The 15,293-nt window shown below is 41.1% G+C and overlaps 1 protein-coding gene across 2 annotated transcripts in view; it reads right to left on the bottom strand.

Moving 5' to 3' along the window:
• The window catches only part of LOC138758437 (complement C3-like), a 117,742-nt gene that overhangs the window by 34,028 nt on the left and 68,421 nt on the right, over positions 1–15,293 (bottom strand). For both annotated transcript variants that reach the window (XM_069927347.1, XM_069927348.1), the window contains 3 exons: positions 8,779–8,982; positions 3,762–3,837; positions 1,614–1,773 (listed from right to left, as the gene is read on the bottom strand). In XM_069927347.1, coding sequence (XP_069783448.1) covers positions 1,614–1,773; positions 3,762–3,837; positions 8,779–8,982 — 440 coding nt within the window. The remainder of the gene's footprint in view (positions 1–1,613; positions 1,774–3,761; positions 3,838–8,778; positions 8,983–15,293) is intronic.

Genomic DNA, 15,293 nt, shown 5'->3' with positions numbered 1-15,293 from the left:
GGATGAGCATTAAATATTTGCATCCTACAAGATTATGGGTGAAGACATTTCCTTTTGCAGTTCCTCCAAATTTTGATTTTACAATGTCTTCATCACTGATTCACCTCCTCAGATCCACTCTTCCTTATCCCATCTATTGCTTTGCCTCTTCTAATGTTGGATGCCATTTCTATGTTCATGACCCTGCCCTTAAAACCCTAGTCGTACCTTTCCCTTAATATCCCCTCCTCATTTCCAAACTCCATCGACACTTTCTTTACTGGATGTGCTTCAGTTCTATGTTGCTTCCTGCCTCAAATCATTCTGTTAACCAGAAAGAAGGCCAAAAGGTCACATTCAGTGCATAATTTAGACAAAAGCTATAGATGAAATTTCCATTTTTCAAGCCACAATTAAATTTGGTTGTCAATGTATCTATAAATGGTGGTAAAAACTGGAATTTTTTTAAAAATGGAAATTGAATATTGGCAGGCCATTTACGAACTTAAGAAGTAGGAGTCGGCCATCTGGCCCATCGAGCCTGCTCCACTATTCAATGGCTGATGAAAGGTTCATCTTCACGAGGCCCTTAATTCCCTGATTATATAAAAATCTATCCAACCTTGTCTTAAATATATTTACTGAGGTCGCCTCCACTGCTTCAATGGGCAGCAAATTCCATAAATTCACCACCCTTTGGGAAAAGCAGTTCCTCCTCATCTCTATCTTTGAGGCTAAGTCCCCTAGTTCTGGTCTCTCCCACCAATGAAAACAACTTACCTACCTCCACCTTATGACGTGGCTGTCTAACCTTTCATAATTTTATATGTTTCTATAAGATCCCCTCTCACTCTTCTAAATTCAAGTGGGTACAGTCCCAGATGACTCAATTTATCCTCATAGGCTAAAACCTTCATCCTTGGAATCGATCTGGTGCACCGCCTCCTAAACCAGTCCATCCTTCCTCAAGTAAGGAGACCAAAACTTCAGGCACTTCTCCCGATGCAGTCTCGCCAGTACCTTGTACAGTGGCAGCAGAACCTCCCTGCTCTTAAATTCAATCCCTCCAGCAATGAAGGCCAACGTTCCACTTGCCTTCTCAATAGCCTGCTGCACCCGCACACCAACCTTTTGCAATTCATGCACAAGCACTCCCAAGTCCTTCTGCACAGCAGCGTGCTGAAATCACTTCCCATTTAAATAATAATCTTATCTTTCATTTTTCCTGCCTACATTTTGTTCATACCTTGAGGAAGGGCTCCAGTCCGAAACATTGGTTATGTGTCTTTATCTTTGCTTGATAAAGTACTCTGTTTAACCTGCTAGGTTTCTCCAGCATTAGGTTTTTAATAAATCCATCCAATGTTTTCCAGGAAGGAAAAAACTGGCTCTTTTTCCTAAATGTCCTAAATAGGATCTCAGGTCATTGAAATGAGCCAGCAACTTAGTTCAAGGGCTATTAACAATGAACAAAAAAAGGCAAGTTATCTGCCTACTTCCTGTGGATGAATGAATGTAAACATCCTGCTTTTTTCAGTGAGCAATGCTGGTCTGAAGATCTTCCTTTTCCATTATTTTATCTTATAACTCCATTTTCTACACAGACTAAAGTGGTCAAAAAGAACTTTACTTACAATCATCTCTCCGTGAATTACTTTAGCATCTTCTATGAAGTAACCATCAGGTTTCAGTTTGTGTATTACCAGCCACTTCACAGCTCCACAGAGTACCTTTGAATCAATTGCAATCAATTTGCGTGCCATTGCAAAGACTTTAACCACATAGGCAGTCAACCTGCATTTAAAGAAATGAAACAAATCTATTCTATGCAAAATCCAGGGTAGAAATTTATCTTGCATTGCACATCCTAATATTCTCATGTGCGCTTTGAACCCCCCACCCCTAATACATATAGAAATGGAACAGCATTCCTTGCTGGATCATCTACTTTGCACATGTGAGAGATAACAAATTCATTGCACGAAAGAAGATACACATACTGAATGTTAACATATTAAAAATATTCACATGAAAAAAACCTTTTTAACAACTATATACCATATATGCCAGCGTATAAGACAACTTGGGTATAAAACTAGCCTTTGAAACTCCCCCAAATTGCAGTACGTCGATTCTCAAAGTGGGGTGTGGGAATATTTTGGGAAATAATTAAAAAGTTGGTTTGACCATTTGAAAATGTTGGGAAACCGACTTCAATGAAAGATTTTATGATTTAAAGGCAATGGATTTTCCCTCATAACTCAGTTCCACTGCAATACCGGAGTTATCTGAGTTGCAACATGATGAACCTGTGAAAATTCTGTTCAAAGTGAAAGGACCATGATGTGGCCGTCTAACGAGATTGAAAAGAAATACCCAAACTCGACTACTTTAGCAAGGGAACTATTGATCCATATTCCATCATCTTATTTAGTAGTGATTTGCTACAAGCTAATAGAAACCGACTGGAAATTACAAAACATGGAGATTTAAGGTAGAAACTAACAAAATTAGTCTCTCGAATCAAAAAAAATCTGCAGTCAGCGTCTGAGTCGAGGTTCCCACTGAAGTGACGACAATTGTTGAATGTGTGTTTGAGATGGTTGATGTATTGAAGTAAGAGTTGAATATGAAATATGTATTCTACTGTATTCCTGACCTTAATTGAACAGAAATACATTTGCAGTGAATTATTTAATTAAAACTTCTTTTGAATAGTTTTTCCAATAATGGTTTTTTTTTGAAAAATTAAAGTGGAGCCTTGAGCAAAAAAGGTTGAGAACCCTGTTGTATGTTTTGAGCTCTACTCACTGTATAAGACTATCCCAAGTCTGGCACTTACCGCTGACCAGTGGAGTGACATTTAATATACTAATTAACAATATTTTAAAAGCAAATTGCCCAGTAAATTTTAATCAGCATGTTTTAAAATAAACCACACTGGGTTCTTTTAACAGGCCATTTAAAGCCTGGTACAAAGCCGACTGCAGTCGGACTGGGAGAACAACTCTGCAGGGGAGCTCTGAGATTTAAAGTTCAGAGACTTCGTTATTAAGGTTTGGATTTTATACTTGGCATACAAGACGACCCCTGGTTTTGGGTGACATTTTTAACCTTCATGCCAGCATTTTCAGTACTTTTTTTTAGCCAACCTTGCTTCCACTTCCTAAAACTATTTTATATTTTTATTAATCTATTGCTTTAACTGTGGAAATAATTCACAGTATTTAAGACAGATTTCTCAAATTATTCATTTTTAACTTTTGTGTGGGAGAGTTTTGAACTTATTTTGAACATTAAATACAACCTCAGCACAAAAGTTCATTTGCAGGGGTTGAAAATATAAAGGCCCCTTGTAATTCACCAAGGTACTCCTGCCCTCCTGCCACCCCGCACACAGCATCTTTCAGCTGCTCGTGTCGGGGAAGAAAGCACGGGTGTATCAGAGCCAGCACCTCCCAGCTGAGAAACAACTCCCCACGGGCAGTGAGAATGTAGAACAGTGATATGAACTCCTCACACAACCCTCCGAGACTCTGCTATTTATTCAATATTTATTTATTTTTAGATACATATATTTGTTTTGCTTTGGTAATGCTTGTCTGTATATGGGTTATGTCTGATTGTGTGTTTGCATGTGTTTGAACCAAGGACTGGAGAAAACTGTTTCATGGATTGTACTAGTGAAAGCGGATGATAAATGAACTTGAACTTCAGGGAGCAGTTCTCTGGAAATCCAGCGAATGTGCGGGTAGGAAAGGGAGCATCTAAATGTAATATACCATGTGCTGGATTGTCGGCCTACAAAAGCTGCGTAAGAATTGTCGGTCTTGCGATATTTCAGTTGCTGGACATAACCTGTGGGAAGAAAGAAAAGGAATAAAATGCATAATCCAACAAACTCTCAAAACCCCAAACAGAGAAGCAGATTTCTGGAATGCATTGCCAGGGGTGGTGGCAGAGGCTGGGTGCAACAGAGACATTTAAGAGACAGAAAGGCGTATGGATACAAGGTGTGAGGCAGGGAAAGTTTAAGTTTGTTTATAGAAGTCGGCTCGATATTGCGGGCTGAAATGTTCTATGCTTTATGTTCTAGGAACAAAATGGGCAAGTCAACTACTTGGGCATAGACTACTGCTTTTTAAATTATATTTAAAAAAATATTTTAACTGGAGTATTAAGCCCTCTTAATATTAAAAGTATCAAAATTTAAAACTAGTCATATATATCTTCAAAAATAGTTTCTCTCACAGCAGATACAGTTAAAAAAAGGCTCCTTTATTTAAAAAAAACCTCAAATTTAAAAAAACCTTTAATATATATAAAAAACACCTCAACTTACCAAACTATAAAAATATAAACAAAAAAAACATTTAAAAAAACTACGTGTAGTATTCCCCTCAATTGACTGGCTGCAGCTTACTGCAGGTGGCAGCTGACTTGAGAAGCAGCACAGTCATCCATCTCCCCCCAACCAAACTTTTCTAATCAAATACATATAATCTTCATATTTAACCCACTGATTCCAATCTCTGATCTTCATCTTCTGTTTAAATCAGCTGAGGTTCCAGCACCTTCTTCCCATCCCCCCTTCCAGACAACTTCAATGGTTGTTTCAACAACTCTTGAGTTATTTTATTATCTGGCAAATAATTGGAAAAAAGTTAATGCTAATAATTGCCAATAATTTTTTTAATTTAGAATTTAAATTTTTTTAAAATTTAAACATGCAGCATGGTTTCAGGCCATTTCAGCCCACGGGCCATCCAATTTATAGCCAATTGACGTACGTTTTGGAGGATGGAAGAAACTGAAACCCCCCCCCCCCCAGAGAAAATCTAAGCAGACATGAGGGGACCATATAAACTCATTACTGATTCAAGAGGTTCAAGTATCAATTTATTGTCATGTAACAACACAGTGTCATATTACACAAAATAGCTTTTGCCTGCTGAAAGGCAGACAGATTCTCCATCAGGCGGAATTGTCTGAAGCTTCTCAGAGAGAAGCAAAAGAGAGTGAACCCCCCCCCCCCCCACCCACCACCACCACCACCAGCATCCATAGATTCGCCTCCAGTCCTTCTGCAGTCTCCTCAGCCACATAGAGTCCAGTCCAAACCATTGGTGACCTGGGCTCCAGATCTGAACCTCTGGCATCATCAGGAACCCTTCAGCGCATTCAGCACCTCCTCACATCCTGCTTCCGATACCTGGTACCCCTCCAGCCAGTTTTGAGCTAGTCTCCAGCAGTCTGCAGCCTGGCGCGAGTCTCCCGACAGCAGCCCCCAGCCTCTGTGTTCCTTGCCTCAAATTGCCAGCAGCCCGCCACATGCACGGGTCTTTCAGCCGCATAGCCTCCGATAATAGTGATGCACTAACTGCACCATTCTCATCACGAAAGGCCGATTTATTTTGAATTCCACCATACTGATGTGGTGCACTGAGGTAGCAGTGAGCAAGCACACAACTCAAAGACTGTACAACAGATTTTATTCAGGTAAAAGACTGAAAATCAGTTCATGCCTTGGTGGCTCCTGTGTGACTGGCTCAGGAGGGGCCGACTCAGGTCTATATTCAGGTCAGCTGATTGACAGCCGGCCAGGTGGAGTCAGTCCTTAGGTGGTCTTCCTACAGGTACAGAGATCGCCCCCTGCAGTTGGCTGGTGGTCATCTCACCACAACTGATATTGTCACTTATTAAGTTTGCATTGAATTTTGCGTTGATCAAATTTATTTATTAATGTTTTAATTTGAGCCTCTCCATACTGGTCATTACTTTACACACTCGCACAAATTGTTGCTACAGCATGAAGTGTGAATAATTTAAAAATGTGTATACGGGTTTGGGAACTGCCTGAAGAGCAAGTTGTTCCAGGACTTCTAACAGGGTCATTTGTCTAAGGTCAAAGGGGTTTCTACAGCCCATAGAAAGTCACCTTTGATCGACGACGCCGTGTTTTTTTTAAGCAGGAGATTGTATGTGATGTCATTGACTTTCAGACCTGTCAGTATTTTCCCCTCAGGTAAGGTTCTGTTTCATCGCTGTGGGCTATTAGAAATTTCTTTGTTTGGAGGTTCTCTATTCTGCAGCTAAAAATCCTCAGTTATCAAGGGTTTTTGTCACTTACCAGCAAATGCACTTCTGGCCATAAAAGATGAAAATAGAACTCTTGAAACTTTTAAAAAAAAATTCTCAGAAGGAACATCAGAGAAGGAGAGATTTAAAAAAAAACATCTCTCAAGCCAACCCTGCTAATTATTAAGAATAGTTGTAAATTTACAATGTAGCAAAGATCATTTACGTCTTGTTCTTCTGATAAGTGGAAAAGAACTTTCCAACCAAATCCTACCGTCCAGCATGTGGAACTTAACCCTGCTGGTTAGTGATCTTTAGGCACTGTCTAGATATGTTAAAAAGTTGCACTTTCAGGTGTGAAATGAAAGAAAAAATGTCAACTTCTCTCCCACCCTCCACCAATTATTTTAAATAAATGCTCCCTTGTTTTTAATTCCCCTGCTGGGGAAATTAGTCCTTTCTAATAACGTTTATTGGTTCCTCACAATATTACACATGTTGATTAAATATTCTTCCAGCCACTAGTATTCCAATATAGCTTAACCAATCATTCCTAATGGCTATATTTTTTAGTTATGTAAAATCGCTGCAGTGCAGTTACATATTTTATGGAATGCAGTGAGTGTGTCCGTATGCAATATTTAAACCATGGTACAATTAGTGTTATATTTAGTCCTTGTGCAACTTCTGGAACCATAGAACATCACAGCACAGAAACAGGCCCTACGGTCCATCTAGTCTGTGCCAAACTGTTTTCTGCCAAGTGCCAACGGACTGTACCATAGCCCTAAATACCCCTCTGATCCACGTGCACATACATTGTTTCTTAAATGTGAAAATGGAGCCCGCATTCACCAGTCTGTTCTTCTATCCTGAGTTTTGGTTCATAAAAACAGCATCTCATTCACTTCCAGATTCTATTAGGCTCTTCCTCTCCTTCTCTATCCTTCTCTCTGTTATCAGTCTGTCTGTTGTCTGTCTGTCTGTCTCTCTCCCTCCAGCTCTCACATTTCCTCCTTAGGTTCTCCACCCCACTTCCCTCTCCATTCAGAGCTACACTCACTTCCCTTATCATTTCTCAGTGATTTTTTTCTCTTTTGAACCACTCTCTCCTCACCCATATCAACCTCTTGCCTGTTAACCCTGCTCCCTCCTCCCCCTTCCCAGCTTTTTAATTCAAAGGCCTGTCTGCCTTTTGCGCATACCTTGACAAAAATCTCAGGCCCAAAATTTTCGATCCCCTTTGCTTCCTATAGATGCTGCGTGGCCTGCTGAGTTTTTTGGTGCCATTCACCATGTTTATTTGTCCATCCATTTTCCTTCAAATCATTATTGGAAACACAAGGATCTGGGTGCTCTGGAATCCAACTGGCAACGGCCTGCTCGACTGAAATATTCCCAACACTGAAGCAATTTGTGATCCTCTCCTGTTTTCCACCAGTCTTCCATGTGCAAACATGGCTGATCCTAAGCCTTGTTACCTACCCACCCAACCCCTACATCCCTTTAAAGCCTAAATATCTATATTCTGTGTGGTGATACACCACTAACCAACTTCAGGGGGTGATCTGTGTACCTGCAGGAAGAGCACTGGAGGACAAGACCACACCTGGCTGGCTGTCAATCAGCCGACCTGAATGGACCAAGCCCCACCCGGTCGGCTGCCAATCATCTGCCGGGATATAAGCCACATGCGGCCCCTTCAGGTCAGTCCCTCGGAGCTACAGCGAACTGCAGCAGAGACATCCAGTGTATAACAGCGCCCACATTCTGCAACTGGGTGTCCACATTGCCACATCTGCTTCATCAACATTTCAAGATGAAGAACTGCTGTCATTATACATAACATAACCTCCTCTGTGAACCTTGACACAAACATCAGTGATCACACTTAAACTTTCAAACTGTTTTTGTGCTATTTCTTCCAAAAGTGCTCCTTGTGGGGTTTTTTTAAAAACCACCTGGTTGAAGCCAATTCCGGCCATTTAAACCCTTGCTGGCCAATCACAAGTCTCATATGATTTTGGAGGCTGGTAGGAAATTGGAGTACCCACGCAGACCATGGGGTACATAAGAAATAGGAGGGGGAGTCGGTCGTCTGGCCCATTGAGGCTGCTCTGCCATTCAATGAGACCATGGCTGTTCTAATGATGGGCTCATCTCCACCTACTTTTTCCCCATATCCCTTAATTCCCCAACTCTATAGAAATCTATCCAATTTCTCTTAAGTATATTTACTGAGGTCGCTTCCGCTGCTTCAATGGGCAGCAAATTCCACAGATACACCACCCACTGGAAAAAGCACTTCCTCCTCATCTCCATCCCAAATCTACTCCCCTGCATCTTGAGGCTACGTCCCTTTGTTCCAGTAACCCTCACCAATGGAAAGAACTGATCTACTTTTGTTTTATCTATGCCTTTCATAATTTTATATGTTTCTAGAAGATCTCCTCTCATTCTCCTAAATTCCAGTGAGTACAGTCCCAGAAGACTCAATCTCTCCTCATAGGCTAACCCCTACATCTCCGGAATCAACCTGGTGATCCCTCGCCAAAGCCAGTTCAACTCTCCTGGATGAAGGAATTCCTTACAGTCAGTGCTGGATTCAAACCCTGGTTGCTAGTGCAGCAATACTGTTGAGCTAACTGCGAGGCTAATCGTGCCACCCACAAATATTGATTTAATCATTTCAAATATGAAATATAAAAGGGGTGTTTTTACCGGTCTTAATGTTGTTTATGGCAATGCTTCTTTTCTCCACTCCCACTTTTGGCCAGTGAATGCCTTCATCCAGGTATATCACAACTATTACCACTGGAGTCATTGAAGCCATGTTCTGTTCACCGCATCCAGATGGAACTCTGATGAGATGCTTCAATTTTGTTCCGTCAATTGTATTTTCAATAGTTTCACTTATGATGGTTCCTGTTTCATTAATGAAATAAAAAATATTCTGCCAATATCCAAAACTGGCCATGCTTCATTGGAATATCATCAATTTCATGCATTTACACATAGAAACTTGTTTCATGTTCTTGGCAGTACATTTTTGGTGAAGCAATTTGAAAGTTGCTCAAATTTTATGCCGTGGATTGTTCTGAAGAGGACAGCATTGCTCATGAGAGAGCTAGTTAAGGATGGAAGACCATAAGAAATAGGAGCAGGAGTCGGCTATCTGGCCCATCGAGTCGACCGTACCATGATCAAGGCTGATCCGATGATGGCCTCATCTCCACAACCTGCCTTTTCCCCATATCCCTTAATTCCCCTACTATGTAAAACATCTATCATTAAATAGATTTACTGAGGTCACCTCCACTGCTTCAATGGGCAGCGAATTCCACAGATTCCCCACCCTCTGGGAAAAGCAGTTCCTCCTCATCTCCATCCTAAATCTGCTTCATATAACCATATACAGCACAGAACAGGCCAGTTTGGCCCTATTAGTCCATGCAGGAACAAATCCCCACCCTCCTAGTCCCACTGACCAGCACCTGGTCCATACCCGTCCAATCTTCTCCCTTCCATGTAATTATCCAGTCTTTCCTTAAATGTAAATAACATCCCTGCTTCAACCACCTCCGCCAAAAGCCTATTCCACATCCCAACCACCCTTTGCGTGAAGAAATTTCCCCTCATGTTCCCCTTATAATTTTCCCCCTTCAATCTCAAACCATGGCCTCTGGTTTGAATATCCCCCACTCTTAATTGAAAAAGTCTATCCACGTTGACTCTCTCTGTCCCTTTTAAAATCTTGAACACCTCCATCAAATCCCCCCTCAATCTTCTACGCTCCAGAGCAAAAAGCCTCAGGCTGATCAACCTTTCTCTGTAACTCAAACCCTGACATCCTGTCAACATTCTCGTGAACCTTCTCTGTACTCTCTCTATTTTGTTTATATCCTTCCTATAATTTGGTGACCAAAACTGCACACAGTATTCCAAATTTGGCCTCACCAATGCTTTGTACAATTTCATCATAACATCCCAACTCTTGAATTCAATACTCCGATTTTTGAAGGCCAACATTCCAAATGCCTTCTTCACCACTCTATCTACCTGAGTATCAACTTTGAGGGTACTATTTACCATAACTCCTAAATCCCTTTGTTGCTCTGCACTTTTCAATTGTCTACCATTCAATGTATATGACCTATTTATATTTACCTTTCCAAAATGCAGCACTTCACACTTATCCGTATTAAATTCCATCAGCCATTTCTCAGCCCACTCCTCTAGCTTTCCTATATCTCTTTTTAAGCTACGGTAATCTTCCTCACTGTCCACAATACCACCAATCTTTGTATCATCTGCAAACTTACTTATCCAATTTACCACCCCTTCTTCAAGATCGTTAACATATATATAACAAACAATAATGAACCCAGGACCGATCCCTGAGGAACTCCACTCGTCACTGGCCTCCAATTTGACAAACAATTTTCTACCACTATGACACCTCCCATCCAACCATTGCTGAATCCATTTCACTACCTCCTTATTTATACCTAATGCCTCCACCTTTTTTCCTAACCTCCTATAACCATATATAACCATATAACCACTTACAGCACAGAACAGGCCAGTTTGGCCCTACTAGTCCATGCCGTAGCAAATCCCCACCCTCCTAGTCCCACTGACCAGCACCCGGTCCATACCCCTCTAGTCCCCTCTTATCCATGTAACGATCCAGTCTTTCCTTAAATGTAACCAATGATCCCGCCTCGACCACGTCTGCCGGAAGCTCATTCCACATCCCCACCACCCTCTGCGTAAAGAAATTTCCCCTCATGTTCCCCTTATAATTTTCCCCCTTCAATCTTAAACCATGTCATCTAGTTTGAATCTCCCCTTTCTTAATTGAAAAAGCCTATCCACATTTACTCTGTCTGTCCCTTTTAAAATCTTAAACACCTCTATCAAGTCCCCTCTCAATCTTCTACGCTCCAGAGAAAAAAGCCCCAGTCTGCACAACCTTTCCCTGTAACTCAGACCCTGAAATCCTGTCAACATTCTCGTGAACCTTTTCTGCACTCTCTCTATTTTGTTTATATCTTTCCTATAATTTGGTGACCAAAACTGTACACAGTACTCCAAATTTGGCCTCACCAATGCCTTGTACAATTTCATCATAATCTCCCTACTCTTGAATTCAATACTCCGATTTATGAAGGCCAACATTCCAAATGCCTTCTTCACCACACCATCTACTTGAGTATCAGCCTTGAGGGTACCATTTACCATAACACCTAAATCCCTTTGTTGCTCTGCACTTCTCAATTGTCTACCATTCAATGTATATGACCTATTTAAATTTGCCTTTCCAAAATGTAGCACCTCACATTTATCTGTATTAAATTCCATCAGCCATTTCTCAGCCCACACCTCCAGCCTACCTAAATCACCTTTTAATCTACGGTAATCTACCTCACTGTCCACAACACCACCAAACTTTGTGTCATCCGCAAACTTGCTTATCCAATTCTCCACCCCTACATTCAGATCGTTAATATATATAACAAATAATAGTGGACCCAGGACCGAACCCTGAGGAACTCCACTAGTCACCGGCCTCCAATTGGACAAACAATTTTCTACCACTACTCTCTGACACCTTCCATCCAACCACTGCTGAATCCATTTCACTACCTCCTTATTTATACCTAATGCCTCCACCTTTTTTCTTAACCTTCTATGGGGAACTTTGTCAAAACCTTTACTAAAGTCCAAATAGACAACATCCACAGCTTTCCCTTCTTCAACCTTTTTTGTAACCCCCTCGAAGAACTCAGTCAGGTTTTTCAAGCATGATCTACCCCTGACAAAACCATGCTGATTACTCCCTATCAATCCCTGTACCTCCAAAAATTTGTAAATAGCATCCCTCAGAACACTTTCCATCAACTTGCCCATCACAGACATCAGACTTACAGACCTATAATTCCCAGGTTTGCATTTGAACCCTTTCTTAAACAGAGGAACCATGTGCGCCACCCTCCAATCCATTGGTACCACCCCCGTGGCCAGTGACATCCTAAATATCTCTGTTAATGGCCCCACTAACTGTCCACTAGCCTCCCTGAGTGTCCTTGGGAATATTTTGTCCGGTCAGGGAGATTAATCCACCTCCTCGGTTATCCTTATATGATTCATGGCCTCCCCACTATTTTTCTTTACTTCAACTGTTTCAACATTTTTTTCCCTAGTGAATACCGAGGCAAAGAAATCATTCAAAATTTTCCCCCATTTCCTCAGACTTCTCACTCAGCCTACCCTCGCTATCTACAAGGGGTCCAATTTTATCTCTCACTAATCTTTTACTTTTAATGTACTTATAGAACCCCTTTAGATTTATTTTTACTCTGTCAGCCAAAGCCTCTTCATGCCTTTTTTTGGCCTTTCTAATTTCTTTCTTAAGATTCCTTCTACACTCCTTGTAGTCCTCCTTCAACTTCTCAGCTCCCTGCTCTTTATACCTCTTGTACACCTCCCTTTTTCTCCTAACCAAATTTCCAATATTCCTCGAAAACCAAGCCTCCCTATGACTTCCAGCCTTTCCTTTGATCCAGACTGGGACATAACTACTCTGTACCCTCAAAATTTCTTTTTTGAATATCCTCCATTTTTCATTAACAGCCTTACCTGAAAATATCCTGTCCCACTCAATTCTCCCCAAATCCCTTCTTATTCCTTCGAAATTTGCTCTTTTCCAATCCAGAACCTCAACTTTAGGTCTCTCCTTGCTCTTCCTTAAAACTACCCTAAAACTAACAGAATTATGATCACTAGACCCAATTGGTTCTCCAACATTAATGTCCGCTACCTGACCTAGCTCATTCCCTAACAGGAGATCCAGTATTACACCATCCCGAGTCGGTTCTTCTACTAACTGATTTAGTTCCTGTGGGGAACTTTGTAAAAAGCTTTACTAAAGTCTAAATAGACAACATCCACAGCCTTCCCTTCATCAATTTTTTTTGTAACTCCCTCGAAAAATTCGATAAGGTTTGTTAAGCATGATCTACCCCTGACAAAACCATGCTGACTACTATCTATCCATCCCTGTTCTTCCAAATAATTGTAAATTTCATCCCTCAGAACACTTTCAATCAACTTATCCACCACAGACATCAGACTCACAGGTCTATAATTTCCAGGCTTACATTGGACCCTTTCTTAAACAGCGGAACAACATGAGCCACCCTCAAATCCTCTGGCACTACCTCCGTGACCAGTGACATCCTAAATATTTCTGTTAATGGTCCCACTATCTGTACACTAGTCTCCCTGAGAGTCCTTGTGAATACATTGTCCGGACCCAGAGATTTGTCCACCTTTATCTTTATTAACACTGTCATCACTACCTCCTCGGTTATCCTTATATGATTCATGGCCTCCCCACTATTTTTCTTTACTTCAACTGGTACAATATTTTTTTTCCCTAGTGAATACTAAGGAGAAGAAATCATTTAAAATTTCCCCCATCTCCTCTGACTTTTCACATGACCTACCCTTCCTATCTACAAGGGGTCCAATTATATCGCTCACTAATCTTTTACTTTTAATGTATCTATAGAAACCCTTTGGATTTATTCTTACTCTGTCTGCCAAAGCCTCTTCGTGACTCTTTTTGGCCTTTCTACTTTCTTCCTTAAGAATTTTTCTACACTCCTTGTAGTTCTCTTTCAATTTCTCAGCACCCTGCTGTTTATACCTCTTGCACACCTCCCTCTTTTTCCTAACCAAATTTATAATATTCCTCGAAAACCAAGGCTCCCTATAACTTCCAGCCTTTCCTTTGATCCTCACTGGGACATATCTATTCTGTACTCTCAAAATTTCTTCTTTGAATATTCTCCATTTTTCATTTACATCCTTTCCTGAAAAAATCATGTCCCATTCAATACTCCCCAAAGCCATTCTCATTCCTTCAAAATTTGCTTTTCTCCAATCCAGAACCTCAACTTTAGGCCCTTCTTTGCTTTTCCCTAAAACTACCCTAAAACTAATAGAGTTGTGATCACAAGACCCAATTTGTTCTCCAACATTAACCTCAGACACCTGACCTATCTCGTTCCCTAATAGGAGATCCTGTTTTACACCATTCCGAGTCGGTTCCTCTACGTATTGATTAAGAAAACTATCTTGTACACATTTGACAAACTCTAGCCCATCCAGCTCTCTTACTGTATGGGTATCCCAATCAATGTGAGGGAAGTTAAAATCTCCCATGATCACTACCTTATGTTAATTACACATATATGCTATCTCCTTACAAATTTGTTCTTCCAATTATCGGCCCATTTGGTGGTATATAATACACTCCTATTAGTGCCCTCATGCCTCCTCCACCCCTCAATTCCACCCAAACAGCCTCACTGGATGATCCCTCCAAACCATCCTGCCACCTCACTGCAGTAATGTCCTCCTTAACAAGCAGAGCAACTGCTCCCCCTTTGTGATCCCCTGTTCTATATCATCTAAAACATTTGTATTCTGGAATATTTAGTTGCCAGCCCTGTCCCTCCTGTAATCAGGTCTCACTAATTGCCACAACATCATGATTCCAAGTGCCAATCCATGCTTTAAGCTCATCTACCTTGTTCTTGAGGTGATGTCCCCTCATTCTGGTCTCCCTCATCAATGGAAACAACCTACCTACTTCCATCTTATCTATGTCTTTTATAATTTTATGTTTCTATAAGATCCCCTCTCATTCTCCTAAATTTCAGTGAGTACAGTCCCAGATGACACAATCCCTCCTCATAGGCTAACCCCTACATCTCTGGAATCAACCTGGTGAACCCTCCCTGCACCACTTCCAAAGCCAGTCCATCCCTCCTCAAGTCAGGAGACCAGAACTGCACACAGTCCTCCAGATGTGGTCTCACCAGGACCTTATGCAGTTACAGCATAACCTCCCTATTCTTAAATTACAACCTTCTAGCAATGAAGGCCAATGTTCCATTGGCCTTCTTGATAACTGCTGTGCCTGCAAAACAAACTTTTGCGATTCATGCACAAGCTCTCCCAAGTCGTTTGGCATGGCCACAAGCTGCAATCGCTTGACATTTAAATAGTATTCTGATCTTCCATTTTTCCTTTTAAAGTGGATAATCTCAGATTTGCCAACATTTTGTATTTCATCTGCCAGACCCTTGCTCATTTACTTAACCTTTCTGTATCTCTCTGCAGACTCTCTTTGCAATTTGCTTTTCCACTCGATCTAGGTTCAG

This window comes from Narcine bancroftii, chromosome 3, assembly GCF_036971445.1.
Source record: "Narcine bancroftii isolate sNarBan1 chromosome 3, sNarBan1.hap1, whole genome shotgun sequence".
NCBI lineage: Eukaryota > Metazoa > Chordata > Chondrichthyes > Torpediniformes > Narcinidae > Narcine > Narcine bancroftii.
Note: the sequence above shows the minus strand (reverse complement) of the source record. Positions and strands in the feature narration are given on the sequence as shown.